This window comes from Diabrotica virgifera, chromosome 2, assembly GCF_917563875.1.
Source record: "Diabrotica virgifera virgifera chromosome 2, PGI_DIABVI_V3a".
NCBI lineage: Eukaryota > Metazoa > Arthropoda > Insecta > Coleoptera > Chrysomelidae > Diabrotica > Diabrotica virgifera.
In genome coordinates this window covers 71,619,984-71,637,525 of record NC_065444.1, presented here as the reverse complement: position 1 = coordinate 71,637,525, position 17,542 = coordinate 71,619,984, and the positions used below count along the sequence as shown (strand labels likewise).

At 32.4% G+C, this 17,542-nt stretch overlaps 1 protein-coding gene across 4 annotated transcripts in view; it reads left to right on the top strand.

The window, feature by feature from the left end:
* The window catches only part of LOC114331137 (diacylglycerol kinase 1), a 1,205,680-nt gene extending 1,190,921 nt beyond the window's left edge, over positions 1–14,759 (top strand). For all 4 annotated transcript variants that reach the window (XM_050643769.1, XM_050643768.1, XM_050643771.1 and 1 more), the window contains one exon: positions 3,531–14,759. In XM_050643769.1, coding sequence (XP_050499726.1) covers positions 3,531–3,620 — 90 coding nt within the window. In that variant the 3' untranslated portion in view covers positions 3,621–14,759. The remainder of the gene's footprint in view (positions 1–3,530) is intronic.
* Positions 14,760–17,542: the final 2,783 nt, after the last annotated feature.

Here is a 17,542-nt window from a genome sequence, read left to right as displayed (position 1 = left end):
TTCGAAAAAATCGAGTTTTTTCTACTTTTTTTGCTTATAACTTTAAAAAGATTCGTTTTGGAAGAAAGTTGTAGAAAAATAAAATAAAGATAATTGAATTTTGTATGATATGCGACTGGTTAAAAATTACTTAAAGTGTCACCCTTTCTGCAAAATAGCAATAAATACAAAATACGGGAGCAAAATAAGCCCGTTGTTTTTCAATGTTTTTCAACCACTTTATTGACACTTGCAAACTTAGTAATTCGCTTAGAAAATTCTTATAGCATACTTAAACCGTCTACCAAATTTCAATAAAATCGACGCTATAGATTTTGCATAATAAATTTGCAATCTAATTTTTTTTTAAAAAAGTTCAAAAACTTTCTGAACAAAAAGTAGACCATTTAGAAGTTGGCTAATTTTTTACATATAAAGAGGCGCTCTACCTATCTAATACACTTTACAGAATTAATTTCGGATTATTTAAGCGGCCTTAGCAATGTTTTAAAATTATAAACAATTTTTTGGCTTATAAACAAATAGCTTTGTTTAACAATAAAAAAGAATGTGTGTATACTTTGTACGAACGTAAGAAGTTATACTTCTATTATATATGATTTCTTAAAAATAAATATACTTTAAACAGTTTGTTTTAATTTTTTAACACCAAACTAATTTTGTGCTTACCGCTTTCAAAAAAATAAAAAAATATACGATTGCTCCGGATTCGAACTCAAGACCTCTCGATCTCTGGCCGAATGCTATACCTAATGGCAATTCACGGTAACAAACAGGCAAAGTGAAGTATAATAAATATACAATAAAATGTTTTAATAATACTCATCTTACTCCTGAGGAAGACAAATTGAAAGACACAAAAATTATAATAAATATATTTACTAAAAACACTAATATATCCTTTTCACACCTTTTCTTGCACTGATATGTATAATAAATATACAATAAAACGTTTTAATAATACTCATCTTGCTCCTAAGGAAGACAAATCCAAAGACACAAAAATTATAATAAATATATTTACTAAAAACACTAATATATTCTTTTCACACCTTTTCTTGCACTGATATATTTGTACATAACTTGAAAGATAACAACTAAACGCCATATTGTCTGTGTGCGTATGCGCGCAGTATAATGAAATTTTACTCTTATTCGCGCCTAAAGAAGTATAACTTCAAAAATTAATTTTTAGCAATGCAAATAATTAAAACCGGTATAATTTGACTTAAGCTTTCAAATGCTGTAAGCAGAATTGCTATTTTATTTTTTAATCAAAAGTTGTTCGGGGTCAAAAATTGCAATTTTTCGATTTTTTGAAAGTTCAACCGCGTTTATCTCGAAAACTATGCATCCTACGAAAAAACTTGTAAAAACATTTTTTGCTTAGAATGACCCAAGAAATACAAAAAAATGTTTCTTTGCAAAAAATTGTTGTTATGTAATTCGTCAAGTTCTTTGTTTATAACAATCTTATCGACATCCGGATCAACTGTTACCCAAAATTTGCTCTCCCAAATGCAAAAAACTAGAAAACTTATTTTTGTGTGGGTAAAAGCACACTCAGGTATCACATTCAATGAACAAGTTGATAAAGCGGCTAAAGAAAGCATACAGTTGGGAGAAGATGTTACACCCTTATTAACATTAGATGAGAGAATAAATATTGCTAAGGATAATTTATATAAAAAATGGTCTAAACAATACAAACATTTCATTTTGACAAAAGGCACAAGATATACATTGCTAGAACCCGATATTCGAAAAAATTACTGGTTTAAAAATTACGACTATCCGAGAAGTTCCAGAACAACCATATCTCGGATGAAGTTTGAACATGCTCTTGCTATCCGGCACATTTATACAAAATAAAAATAATTGATAACAATTTTTGTGATATTTGCAATGAAACGGCAGACTTAGATCATATATTTTTTAATTGTAAGAAGTACACACATCAATCGGACATTCTTACAAAAAATTTAAGAAGTTTAAACGTTTACGGTCCCTATAATGTTATGTATCTTTTGGCTCTGAGTGATAAACGTATTTTTGATTTTATTTTGTTTTTCCTATATGACTGTAAAATTAAGTTATAGAAGACTAGATTAGGCTTGTAACCTTAAATGTCTTTCCTTTTGATTTCCTACATGCCTGCCTTACCGTGTGGGGTGGGTATGTTGGTAATTAATAATTAATAACAAATGATAAGAAAAACCCTTGGATGAGAAAAGTGTAACCGTTGTCCTTATCCTAACATGTTTATTAAGATTAATATATCTATTCTTAACAAAAAGGTCGGTCGTCAGACTTAGATAACCTTAACTTAGATTACTATTTAGATAATTTAGATAAGATATAATATTATGTTTATTTATGTTTTGTTTATATTATGTATAATTGTTTTGTTTGTATTATGTTTATATTATGTACTACTTACTTTGTTTCTGGCCGCATGGTCTTATCCTAAAGCCAATAAAAAAACTCTTACCCAAAAAATTTGTGTTCTACGGGTCAAAATACATATAAAAACTTGGGTAAGACCATCTAAATAAAGGAGGCAGTTGTACCCCCTCCCTGGCGACAGCCCTAATTTGTTTATAACCCAAAAAAAATTTTATAACTTTAAAACATTGCTGAGGCTGCTTAAATAATTCGATTTTAATTCTGTAAGGTGTATTAGATAGGTAGAGCGCTTGTTTATATGCCAAAAAATTAGCAAACTTTTAAATAGCCTACTTTTTGTTCAGAATTTTTTTAAAAAATTTGAACTTTTAAAAAAAATAGATTGAAAAATTATTATGTAAAATCTATTAGGTCGATTTTAATTAAATTTGGTGGACTATTTAAGTATGTTATAAGTATTTTTTTAGCGAATTACGAAGGTTTAACTGGAGCCAAAGTCGTTGAAAAACGTTGAACAAAATCAGGCTTATTTGGTGTTTATTGCTATTTTGCAGAAAGGGTAATAATTTAAGACATTTTTAACCAGTCGTGTGGCATACAAAATTTAATTATCTTTATTTTATTTCTATACGACTTTGTTCCAAAATGAATCGTTTTAAAATTATAAGCAAAGAAAGTAGAAAAAATTCGATGTTTTTCGAAATTTTTAAATATTTTAATTTTTTTATTAATGTTCCGGCATATTTGAGAAGGAGCATAAGTCAATTATAATTATTGAAGTTGTCACCTAACTTTATCTGCAAAAATCCGAATGCCACCTCTCACATCCACCTCAAAACAGATCCGCTCTGGTCTATACGTAATTTGCCGTGTAAAGAAAGAAAAAGTAGGGATAGCCGTAAAATATTTGCGCCTACGCTGTTAACACGAAATAATTTGCTAACTGGTGACAACCTAAATCCGAACCATCTACAATTTACAAGGCATCAGGACGATAAATTAATAGGCATGGGGGAATCTAAAATGTGTATTTCACACCCATCAATTTATCTAGTCGTCTATTTATAAATATTATATTGAATGAAAAGTTTTATGTAGGTATTCTAAAATGACATATTTTTTAGATACGTATCACTCACAAGAACCAAGTGCCGATGTTGATGGCACCTCCTACAGAGAAAGGCAAAGGCTTCTTCAGATTCTTCCGTAGGTAGAAACCTATTACCCTTTACCTGAAAGTGATATTATAATATTCAAATTATTCCTTAATCTAGTCTTCGAATATTTTTAATTTTTAAAAATGACAATAATATTATTTATTCTATATATTTTGTGTAAAGTTATACATGGTGTCAGTATTATTTTTATTTTTCCGTTGTACAAATACATAAATAACAAATCATATTTATCGACGGGATGTCTCAAAGTCAAAAATTATATTATAGTTATATTTTTTAGTTATATAATATAAAGTTTTACACAAATCGTACTATTTCAATCATCAGTATTTTTCAAGTCTGAAAGCTTTCGATCTGAGCAACGTTTTTATTAACAGTAGAGCTTAGGTAATTCATCCCGTTTAATGACTATGTCATTTTTCTTAATTCAGTTTATTTCTTTAGATTATCTTGTTCACTTTATGGAGTCCTCCTTAAGGTAGACTGTGATCATCCCCAGTAGATCCCTCAGTTGACTTAAAAAGTTACATCATACCACGAATAAATCACAATTAGATGATTAGAGAGTGACCGAAATTAATAATTGACGACCCTGGTGCAAGAACCGGGTACCGGGAACTCCATTTTTAACTGAAATTGAGTTATTGCATGCGGCATACAAAGTTTTGCAGTTGCGTATATTTTGGTGCAGGAACCGGACAAATCCAACGAATCTTCGTTAAGTTAGCATAGCAAAGGATTTATCTGATCAACCATTACGGTGCAAGAATCAGGCAAGTCCAGGAGTTATCTGATCTTACCACCGAAATGGTCGATAGTGGGAGATGTCGGAGTAGAGATAACGCTCACTGGTCCGGTGATAAAGTGGTACTGGTGTTTAGGTGTTTTATTTTCAGTTTTGAGATTTTGTTAATAAGAACACGTTGTAATTTTGTGTTAAGTATACGTTTTATACGTAATGTCGTCGGAGTCGGAAATCGAGAACGATCCTCTTCATGATTTGGGTAATAAATATGCTCCGAGTTATTTGGGCCAACGTAGTACAAGTCGTACATCGAAAAGAAGGAAAATAAAACAAAAAAAAAGCGAGTATACAGACGTTTGGGAACACGATTTGGCACGTCAAGTTTTTACATATATCATGAGCAGACCGCTAAGAAAGGAAGTATGTATTAGTCAAAGAAAAATTAGTCAAATACATCTTCAGTACCCCGAGCCAGGACATAGTTTTCTACCATGTGATAGGTCATTTTTACTCGTAGAAAAAAATAAAAGGAAGAATAAAAGAATATATCAGGATGGATAAAGTTAGTTGAACAAACTTTGAAAATATTTAAAGTAGTTCCTGTAGAACAAGAGATGATCCTTTTCGGATCATTTTGAACTTTTTAAATAATCAGCACCCAAATGGCAAAAAAAAAGAAATGTTTGCTATATCAACCTATAGGTTAATGAGGTATATAAAAAATTATCAGTTTATTGAATGGTCTTTAAGTTCGGGATTTGTTGTTTCCACAAAAATTTTTATGAATCAAAAAGGAGATACCTATAACATTCTCAATGCCTAATAATTTAGCATACTCAAAGCCCTTGGATATAAACCCTAAAATAATTAGGGATTTAAGAGACATAAGAAAATGTGTAATTTTAAATGATCAAGGTTATTAAAACCGCATGTGTGAAAACAGTATTGATGAATAAAATAATTATTTGATTATTATATTTCCATTTACGTATTTTTATATTACGGGATTTTTGGGAAAAAAAACAGGCAACTCCATTTTTTCAAAACAAAATTTTTGCGTCTACAATATGAATGAAAAGTAGTGGTTGAATAAATAAGGCTTGTCCAATGTTCCTCTGGAAAGATTAATCTTATTGAGCATAATTTATTCACATTTTCTAAAAATATTAAATTTTTTTTCGATTTCCCAACACATCAGAAAAGTGGAGTTGTCCGATTCTTGCACCGAGGTCTACAATTTGGCTTTTTAATGGCCTGAGAAGTAAATTATTATTGACTGTACGAATCTAGAAGGTCAGAGGTTGACGTGAAGAGAATAAAAGATGTCTTTTATACTCCTAACCTAAGAGAAACTGGAGAAAATTGGCGCGGAATCGGCAAGGTTGGAGGCATAGTTTGAAGGAGACCAAGGCTCGATTGGGACTGTAGCTCCATTAGAGAATAGAATTAGTTTGTACAATCCGCAACAAGCCTTAACAGGTTGCAAAATAAAATGATTAGTGTTTTGCTGTAACAATAATGCGTTATAATAAAAATAAAATTTGCAATATTAGCCCTGTAAATGGAAAGAAATTACTACCACAGTCCAACAATTGCCTACCATACTCTAAGGTTATTAGCAAGATAAAGATGTGTAATCTTTCGAAGCATGTTTTTGATCTGAATTAAATTTCCAAATTTCGCATCCAAATAAGAGGACAGTCTTGATATTACTTTTAACATGTTGAATTTCGTTTCTAAATTAGCCTTTAGCTTTATGTGGCTGAAAGTTGTCCAAGGATATCATAACCCCCTATAGTAATGCTCTCTATATTGTTTATGCAGCAAAGTAAATTGATCACAGAATCCAATTTAAAAAAAGTTATATACAGTTTGATGAATCATAAATTCTTTACAATAAAAACCAATTTAATTTTGAACATTAAACGAATTAATACTGTTTTGGATTATCGCGACAACGATACTGGGCAACATAAGAAATACGAAAGTAAATTGATGTGATAGTTATTCCAATCAAAAGAATAAAATCTTTAGGAAATATTTTTATCTTCTTATGTTACACAGTAAATTATTCGTTGTCGCTTTAGTCCAAAACAGCCGTATATTCATGGAACATATTGTAGGTAATTAGACACTATTAAACATGTATGAATATGCTGTATAATATACGTGGCTTAAAACTCATTTCTTTTTATATTTATTTATAAACCAAGATTTTTGATTTTGAGATATTAGAGTCGAAAAAATTATAACTGTTTTGTTTACACTATGAAAACTGGTAGCAGTAGTGTGTTTTCTAAGTGTATAAATTAAAAGACTATGTACTGTTGTTTACGTGTTAACTACTTAGATGTTTCTACTTATTTATTTTCGTTAAATGTTAAGATAGATAATTATTGTAGCTGACGCTTTTTCGATTCCTTAAATTATTACGACATAGAAAATTTTGCTTGGGTCAGTTTTTGAATACTTCAACCTTTTGAAAACGTTAAGAGTGTACAAGTCATATATACTTTACTTTTACCTTTATCAAAATATATTAGACTTTTCATCAAATTATTGCTGAAAGTTCTAAAATTCAAAAAGATTTTGCCATTATCTGAACAAATTGATATATATTTGTATGTATAAAAATGGTTAAATTTGTTTATAAAAGGTATATTTATAAAATACCTAAAAAGAGTTACATCAAAACAAAACGTTTTCGGAATTAGAATTCCATCATCAGTGTTTATTTCAGGTTAGCATGTCTGAGCCACCAAGCTTATTATTATTACCAATTAAGTTATTAGGGTAAAACCCCTTTAAATGTTTTAAAGTTTTAAAAAAATGTACATAATGTTGTGAATTTAAATTGTTAGGACGTTTCAAATTTTCCTGGATTTAACTTTGGGCAACATATAACTTTCCCCATATGGGTTCCATTCTCTGGACATTGCAACCCACATGGGGAAAGTTATATGTTGTCTGAAGTTAAATCTAGAAAAATTTTAAACGTCCTATTAATTTAACAGTAGGTATGTACATTTTTTAAAAACTTTAAAAAATTTAAAGGGTTTATGCTGAAACCTGAAATAAACACTGATGATGGAATTTTAATTCCGAAAACGTTTTGTTTTGATGTGCCCCTTTTTAGGTATTTTATAAATATACCTTCAGATGCACTTCTATAAAGAACTGCATCTATAAAATATCTTGTGAATGCAACAATTTTTATGTGGAAGAAACCTCCAGACCACTAAGTGTTAGGATAAATCAGCATGAATCATAGATCCGAAACAGAGACTTTGATTAATTCCAATTATGCAAACATGCCTGTGACAATGAACACAGAGTACAAAGGAAAGTTGTATCAATAGTCAGCAAATAAATAGACAGCAAAAAAAAAGAAAAATCAAAGAAGTAGGCCTCACCAAAGAAGAAAAATATGTAGCAAAAATATCAACAGAATGTAGCACGTGCTGATACCAATACTAAAAGAAGAATTGAACAATCAGAATATACTAACTTTAATGGATCATTAGGAGGTCAGAGACACATTATCTATAATTAACTACATAAGTATACAAAAATGAGAATTTTATATCAATGCTAGGGTAAAACATTACCCTCGGAATTTCAACTCAAAAATATGGCTGTTTTGCCTACAAGATCTTAGAATGGAGAACAAGATGCACGACAAGAAGCATGGGAAGAAATGGCTAGGTGATACCAGAGCAGTAGCAGGCAAACCGTGGATTAGATTGGCGCAAGATGAAAAAAGATGGAAGCACTTGGAAAAGACCTACATTTACGAGTGGATGGAAAATGGTTGACGAAGAAGAGCAGAAAAAAATGCTACATATTGTCAGGCAGAGATAATACCCAAAAAGACCTACTAAATATCCTTAACCCATTCCCGGACACGACTGCATATGCAGACACTTACAAAGGGAAATTACTGTCTTGCAGTCGTGTCCGCGAATGGGTTACCTAAACATCGAAAAGTTGTTATTTAATGTTGGCTTTGAAGATGAAGAAAACAAATCTGTGAATATAGTTATTTTTTGTATGCTTTCTTTCATCGGTTACATTGAGTCTGGTCTAATTTTATATCTTACAATTTCACACGTATTGAATTATTATAATCTTAAATCACCATTGCAAATAGTTATAACGTTATAAGCATTTACAGTATTAAGTTGTCCTGCAGACCTTGTACTTTGTTTCCAAAATGTTGAAGTATTTCAAATATATCAATTTTAGCTGTAAAATCTTTTATAGAATATCTGTTAGAAACAAAAATTAAACAGTTAAGTATACTGTCTAGAAAAACTATAGGGACCATATTTTGCTTGAACTGAATTCCTTTAAAACAATGTACACAATTATTAGGCGAGTAGGGACTTATTTTTCATAAGATCTGCGACTTTAATTTATTTAACCCTCTATCAAATTTGGATACAGATATTATAAAACTATTAGTTATAGTAAGTGTAATCTCCTTTGTACATTGATGACTTTGATCTGCTAAAGGCTAACGTCGCACTAGAAATATATCTTATGAATCTTTCTATACCTGCTAACGCATATAAAAATCCATAAGATGCAGTTCTATTTAATCAATAGCTTAGTTTTTGTATAGCAGTGATCATACTAAAGCAATTACTGAATTCTTTGGAAAATTAGTCGAACTATTACTGAGTGAATACAAATCTTTCCTTTCTAAATTGTTTAATCTGTCTTAAAAACTGTAATCGTAGGTGTCTTGTATCATCTTTTTCAATTAAAAGTTTTCTATTATTTTCCTTTTTTTTTCAACAGAATCCAAGGTCTACTCATATTCTGGTTCACCTGTACTTTCCACTCAAGAGTTCTTACGTATAGAGTCTATTTAACAGGTTGAGTCAGCCTCTTTTTCCCTGCATTGCCAAAGAGTCATTTGAGTGCCATATATGAAACTTAGTCCAGAAGATAAACTCATATATTGAGGGCCAAATTTGGTACTCGGTATAATTTCAAAAAAACTAACAAATAAAATCCGTCGTGGCCTCATGGGTCAACATGTTCTAAAAGAGCTGCAGCGTAAATGGCAAGTTAACTGTGTATCACATTTGGTACCCATGACAATCAACCTGTTAAACCAGTAGATTTTACCATGTGTTGTGAATGTGAATTATACCATTGTAAACTTTTAAGGCTCTTGTAAAAGTACCTGTCGGAGGAACATGGTCGGTGAATGATGAACTTCCAGGTTGACTTGTAATAATTTATCAAAATAGTACGATTCCTTTTGCTTTCACTCGAAAATGCCTGTATAGACAGAACTGTTAAGTTATTCCAATACATTGGCAAAAATTCCTCAGATTTTGAAGACGAGTAACATCAGAATCAGGAACTTAACAATCATCCAAGATACCAGAGTATTTAAAATTCAATATCTAGCCCAAAATAACTTCTACACCTGTCAAAAATTCTGCTCAGGAAAATATGAACTTAAAAAAGAAACCAAAAAGAAATACAATGATAAAATAAAATGTGGTCTTGGAAGATAACATTGATGACGATAAGAAAGAAGTTAATGACAATTATTTCATATTTAACACAAGTACATTAGGCTCATTTCGCACCAAGCGAGTCCCGTCCAGTCACGTCCAATCCAGTCAGACGTTCCAAGATTCGTCCAGCTGTGTTATAATCATTGACCCAATCACATACAATCGAGTCGAGTCGCATCGAGTCAAGTCGACAGGTCGAATTTTTACATCAGTGTACGATAACTTGTACATATGTGAAAGTATGAATATACTTTCAGAGAATGTGGACTGTAATTAGGTTAGGTTAGGTTCAAAAGGGAAGATAAAATATAAGGTTGTATACAGACAAATTAACATGTGTATAAAGTCTTACAAAACTGTGAAGCCTTGTACGGGACACTTAAGCCGGTCACATACGAGATGACTGTTTTCGCACCACGTGCCTCGCGTTTTGACTGTTGCGAAATCCTGTATGGCGTCACTCCCGAATTACTGTTCGTGCACGTAACGTACGTATTGCTATTTCGTTTCAGCCCAAAAGAAAGGCTGAGAAGGTCGAGAGGGACACACCCTACGGTGGGTATAGCAGGAGAGCGTTACTTCTTGACCGTAGAACGGCTGATGAGATAGAGAGATGCTCACCCTTGGACGGGTGTCGGTGTAGAGAGCAATTCTCATTCGCAAATTGTCCAAATATTGTCTATTGGAAGTGATTGAAAGGAGGGTATGAACTAGGTGGTACTGGAGAGGACAGGGTTGGCCTGGTACTTATTTAAAGTTAAGGGTTGTAATTAGAGATTTAATGCAGTAAAAAATATAAGAATATTTTTTGCATGTGAAAATTGAACAATCAGTCTTGCTCAGTTACTGCACGATAATCATATTTAAAAGGGGATATTGAAAAACTGATATTATTAGTTCCAGATAATGATAAAATTTATAATCCCAAAAACCCGAAACATCGAAATATAGCATTGATTAAATGAAACAATAAATCTATGCTCATTCGAAAACAGTTGTAAAACTTTTTAGAATCATCTAGTAAATCTGGAAACATATGACTGAGTGAACCAAAAACAGGTCTTCTAGTATTTAAGGGATGAACCCAAAATAGTTTTCCTCGTTGCCTCATTTTCGTTCTTCAAATGCGACGTAACATTACTGTTTAAACAACTACCTCCCGTCTCTACATGAACGACTCCACAAGACGTATTCAGTGTAAAAGTGATTGACTGACTTGATTTGACTGGACTTGACTCGACAGGACTGGACTATATTGGACTCGTTTGGTGCGAAATGAGCCTTAGGTGAGCAAAACTTATGCAGGCTAAGACGAATGGTTTATTTAACGGATGTGTGAGGAAATTATCCGGCAAGGGTTCTTTAGGTAGGTCTAGACTCAACTAGAGGGCTAAGATCAAATCGCATTAACAAAAAACTTCCACTAAGGAATGCGATGCTAAAAAGAGGGAGTATATACAGCTGCGGCCATTGAATAGTTTACACCCCTACATATCTATATAGTAGCCGATTTGATTAATTTTTACCTCGTTTAAACGCACACTCTACCTCAAATTGACGTAACCAGAGGATTCAGAACTGTTGAGTAAAATTAAAAAATCAAAATAGAATAAATCTATTTTACAAAATGTAACAAAAGAAATTACATAAAGAAGTCTTTTTAATAAAATTAAGTTGACATTATTGCATTTGGGAGTTGCTCGTGTTTTTGCGCTTTACTAAAAGGTATTCTAGGCATTTTGGACGTGTTTAATAGCTTTTTATTTTGTTAGTAAATACGCGCAAAATTTTTGACAAGTACATTGACATTTATCAAATCAGTACGATACTGCAATTTTACAGTTTTACAATGTAATGAAAGTGTAAACTACTCAGTGACCGCAGCTGTAGTATTATAGCTGTGTAACTGTATGTATTGCGATGCGGCGCAAGTTTTAACATTATCCATTTTGCTGTAGGTCACCTTTTAACTTAAAATTGCTTTTCAAATAATTTTCAATAAGATCTATGTGTGTGGAAAGATTGATAGGCTGCATCAATATTATTTGTCGTCACAACAATAGTATTCTATTCCGTACAATATAGATTACACTGCCCACTGCTAAATAAAAATCTGGAATTATAGTCTTAAGTAGTCAACACTAATATTTTTAAGAGTTTAATATTATGCACGCGTACAAATCTTCTTTATGAATCTCGCATTTAAATAAAAGGGGGTTAAATATTACAGCTTTTATTGTGTTATTAAAGGAATTAAACTAAATAGAAAATTATTAAATCTCTAATATCTACTATAGTCTGGTACGTATAGACAAAGTTTTATTTGCTAGTGGTTTCATCTACCATAACACATCTAGGAAAACTCCTGATCAAATTAATATTAATAATAATAAATATCATATTTATAAGAATTTTTCTAAACAGCGTTATATACAGTTAAACAGCGAAAGGCTAGCAGGAAGAAAACGACTTTTCTTATTTCAAAACTCATGAATCTGGTTTAATGTATATGTTATAGTCAAAGCCCGAATTTCAGGCACTCCTAGGTTTGACTAGGCAATCCTCAGGTCTGACTGACGGTCTTAGTCAAAGCCCGAAATAAATTACAGTTTCGGCCTTTGACTAGTCAAACCCAGGAGAGACTACGTTGATCAGGCAAAGGTCGAAATTTAATTTTATGAAATCTGGGTTTGACTAGTCAAACCTGTTGCACTTAAACGGCATTAAGGGGACGATTTCTTAATATTGTTGACACAATAAAGCGATCATCACGAGCAGTTGTAAGTCGCTTTCTATCTGTTTCAGGACGTCTACGACTCTTCATAACGTTGGAATACTCTTCGAACCGCTGAGCGTGTCATATCTAGTTGTAGGTACAGCAACAGCTCGCTGGCTAAGTCCGTTTTCTATTAACTTGAACACAAATTAACTATGAAAAACGAACAATATGCAATTTTTAGTTTCAAAGGTAATAATAACAAATTTTGACAAACCCCATATTATCGTTATAAAAATAAAATAAACACTTTTCTATGTTTATCGGTTGCTACGCTTATAAATGACAACCAATCCATAGAAAATTTATTTTATTAAATTAAATTTTATTAAGCGTATTAAATTATCTTCCAAACAGTATATCCATTTTTTGATTCAAGTGATTAGTTTCAGGAATAAATATAGTTAAAGTCAAAAGTTTAAAGTGTGACGGTTTATAAGCAAGCAAGTTTATAATATACAACTTACACGCTTTTGGATACGAGTAGATATTAGAAATTTAATAAATTATATACATATAAGAACATTCTAGAACTGAAAGCTGTAGAAACATGAAAATAATAAGTAACATTTTGTGGAAACTATATATCTATTGTTGATTATTGTAATTAGGCATTTATGAACCATGCAAGGTGGACAAAAAATGTTAATAAGTAACATTAAAAAAATTAAACAAATTAAAAAAACACTAACAATTCCAAATGAAATTATATATTATAAAGAAATTTAACGTATCTTCCCTAGTAGTGATTAGATAACTTGTATATAACTGCCAAATATTTAAACTTTTGTAGAAGCAAATTTTAATTTTTTATTCACCTTGTATATATTATATACGCTTATGCGTCTGTGTATAAACTATGTTTACGATGGTTAAGTATTTAATATTTGAGTTTAAGTACAATTCATTTATGCAAAATACATTTAAATCTTAAATCTTAGATCGATGTCTTGAGTTTCATTTTTCTCTGGAAAATATCTAGTAATAACTATGAGTACACAATTTGAAATATTGTACATTCTCTCATATAGAATGTGTGCAAACTCTTTCGAAGCGATTGTAGTTGTTTTTGAAGAAGAAACAGTTTTTCACCTCCATTATCATCAATATCACACCACAGGATTGAGCATTCTTAAGGGCATAGGCGCAAAATATCGCCCAAACATGTTTTTAATGCATTCATTTATTTCGAATCCTGAGAAAACTAATAAGTATTTTTGAAAAATTTAATATTCCATACAAATATTATACTGTTACCGAGGGCCGGAAGTCCCTGAAAACTTCTATAGTGGTTATTTTTAAACTTTTTTGGTTATTCTAAGGGGCTTACAGCCCTCGATAATAATGTAATCTTTCATTCTGCATTTAAACTTTTCAAAAATACTTAATAGTTTTCTCAGGATTCGAAAAAAATGAATGCGTTTAAAACACACTGTAGCGACATTTTGAGCCTATGCCCTTAAATGTTCTACACAGTTTGGCCACAGTATAGTTAAGCCAGATACTGTGGTTTGGCTTTAATGTATAATATCTTAATAAAGTCCACGAGGAAAAAGTTTTCCTGTAGTTGGCTGTGTACCATATATTACAAAAACGAATAAAATCCTTTACAAAAGGTATATTTGTTAAGATCCCTAAAAAGGGCTACATCACAGAACTAGTTTTCGATCGGGTGACGGATCATCATCAGTGCTTACGTGATTCTAACATGCTGACGTAGATTCAAGGCGTTCGGTACCCATCTTGAACAAGCGGTACGTGGCTGGGTACCACGTACTTATTTAAGTCGTTCATTTAGAAACACAGTACTACTGACGTCACTCGTGCGTCGTCGGTTTCCTCGATGAAACCGTCGTGACGACACTCGTGCGTCATGGACACCAAACGTGTTAATGAAGAACAGCGCGTTAACCTAGGGCTGCAACATTGCTCATAAGTCATCACGAGATAACCAAATGCGTCAGCTAAGAGCTGAGACATCATAAAACATTTAAAGTGCTTAAAATTCGGTTGTGTTACAGGCTATTTATCTAAACAGACATTTAAGTATGAAAGACGCCTATCCTCATATTTTCATGTAGCTACTCTATTTAGTATCAATAAATTCGTATCTTTCACACAGTGTTTTTATCAAACTAATGCGTTAACGAAGCATAACATATTAAGTTACAGTCCACATTAAGCCAAGCCAACGGATTGCTTCCTGGGCTTGCAAACGCTTCTTTTGAATGAATCAAATTTTGAAGTTGACGGTTTGTTTTCACCTTCCTTAATTACACCTCCCTTAATTACCTCCCTTCGCCGTACTTTCTGAGACTACAGTTACTTAAGCTACTCGCTCTATTAGAGGGTAAAGGAGTTGAGCAATACCTGAAATATTTTTCCCGTCTCATAAATAAATAAAGATTAAAGATAAGTCGCCTTCCTTGGCTAAATACCATTATGAGATGATACAGACGTAATTACAGTTTTTTATTCATACATGGAAAAGCATTATTCGTAAGAAGTCACGTACCTACGTTCCTGAGATACCAAGAAAAAAATATAAGTAAGGTAAGTAAGTAATAAATTTTCTATATTTCCAAACACTGTTTCGTCACAAACATTACATCAGACAAATAGTAACTAAATCCGGGTAGGTATCCTCTACCCACTTTACAGGCATCCTGTAGGTAGGTTGAAGAAAGACAGCTTCCATGCAGAACTATCAGAGAAAGACGGGTTTGATTCAAAATTCTTCGTTTACGTTACTTCCTCAACTGAAAGTTTTTAATAATAAATTTTTTTATGTCGGTGATGTAATATTGCTATGGTCCGTACTACCTTGACTTTACAATATAGGAAACATAGGCAATGCAGTCCTTATGAGAGTTTTTAGCTCGGTGATGCCGATTTTATCAAAAACAATTTGTAATCGAACATTAGAGAGATTAAATTAAAACTGTTTTAGAATGACAATCTACAATGTTAGGATTCGTATGCGTTTAAGTTTATTTGATAGACTATAGTTATTACGCCTATGAATCCTAAAATTGTAGATTGCCTTTCTAAAACAGTTTTAATTTAATCTCTTTAATGTTCGGATACAAATTCTTTTTAATAAAATCGGCATCCCCGCGCTAAAAACTCTTATAGCTTTGTCTATGTTCCCTATACTGTAAAGTCAAGGTGGGACGGACTATAGTTATATTAGATCTTAAATCTAGGTATGTAAAAAGTTTTGCGTTTTGATATTCCGCACTGGTTTTAATTTAATCCTGTAATCCTTTGATCAATAACTACAATTTTTTCGAAATATAAACTTTTTTTTTGTTTTCTAAATAATGGATCCATCATAATACCACTGAAACATGAAAACTGGACAACCTAGGAAGATGTGTAGTGTAGATTTAAATGTAAACTGTTACGTTTAAGCTGAATATATGTTAATTTTAATGTGATGAATATATTTTTGTGAAATTGATGTAACTTGCTGGATGAAGACTTTTTTAAAAACATGAAATATGTTCACTATTTTTTTTTTAATGATAAATGTTGGCGTTCTTGTAGAGTTTTAATTTCAAACTGCAAATTAAGCTTTGCGATTTGCTTTACAAAACTAGCAACAAGCTTCAAACTAAAAATAATAATAAGCTTAATGTCATCGACTTTAATACCACGCAGGCAGGAAAGGCAGTGTAAGTCTATCTGCTAAGAGATGATATCTCTAATCTGAAGAGTTATGCAAAGTAATAATTCAGCATTTAGTCTGTGAACCATGCAAATTGAGTATCGACATTTGTGACAAAATATTTTATTATCATCGTCAATGGTGCTACAGCCCTATGAAAGAACCTCGACCTTCCCAAGTCTATTACGCCAGTCAGTCCTATCCATTTCCAACCGCTGCCAGTTTTCTGCGCCTAGTTTTCTCCCATCCTCATCTACACCATCCTTCCATCTGAGTTTTGGCCTACCCCTATTTCTACTTCCCACAGGTTGTGACATAAGGATTCTTCTAGGAGGGTTGTTCTGCTGTGATCTTGCTAGATATCCTGCCCATCTTATTCTTCCTGTTCTTATAAGAGTACAGAGTAAAACATATAAATATATGTTTATATCTGTAGTATACCTCGTAGTTGTACCTCCTCCTCCAAACACCATTTTCATAGATCGCACCGAATATTCCTCTCAGGATCCTTCGTTCAAATATAAGCACAAGGTTTTTCATCTGCCTTGGAGATGGTCTATGTCTCCGATCCATATGTCAACACTGGTTGTATAAGGGTTTTGTATATGGTTATTTTTGTTTTTTGGTTTAAGTTTCTGCTTCTCATATGTCTACTCAGTCCAAAATAGCATTTGGTTGCTAGGATTATCCTTCGCTTGACTTCCTTCGTCATGATGTTCTCCTTGGTAATCAGGGAGCCTAAGTATGTGAATTTGTCCACCACTTCAAAGGTAGAGTTATCAACTGTAAATTGGTGACCGATGTTTCTTGGCTCTATTGTTGAGTGTTGATGCCATCATCTTAGTTTTCTCCTCGCTTCCTTGCAGTCCCATATTTTTGAGGCATTTGAGAAGGTGGTATACATTTCTTCTAGCTTGCGTGTTGTACGGGCAACTAGGTCCACGTCATCTGCATATGCCAAAATTTGGGATTATTTATTAAAAATATTTCCTCTGTTGTCTATTCAGGTATCTCTGAGTGCCCTTGAGTTATGTTGAAAAGGAGACACGCCAGCACATATCCCTGTCGCAGCCCAATATGCGTTTCGAATGCCTGTGATTGTTCGGAGTCTCAAGACCTCGGAGTCTCAAGACCTCGGAGTCTCAAGACCTCATCAGGTCTCGAGACCGACCTTGAATAAAATTTGTGTGTAAACTAAATACAACTTTTATTCAAGGTCGGTCTCAAGAC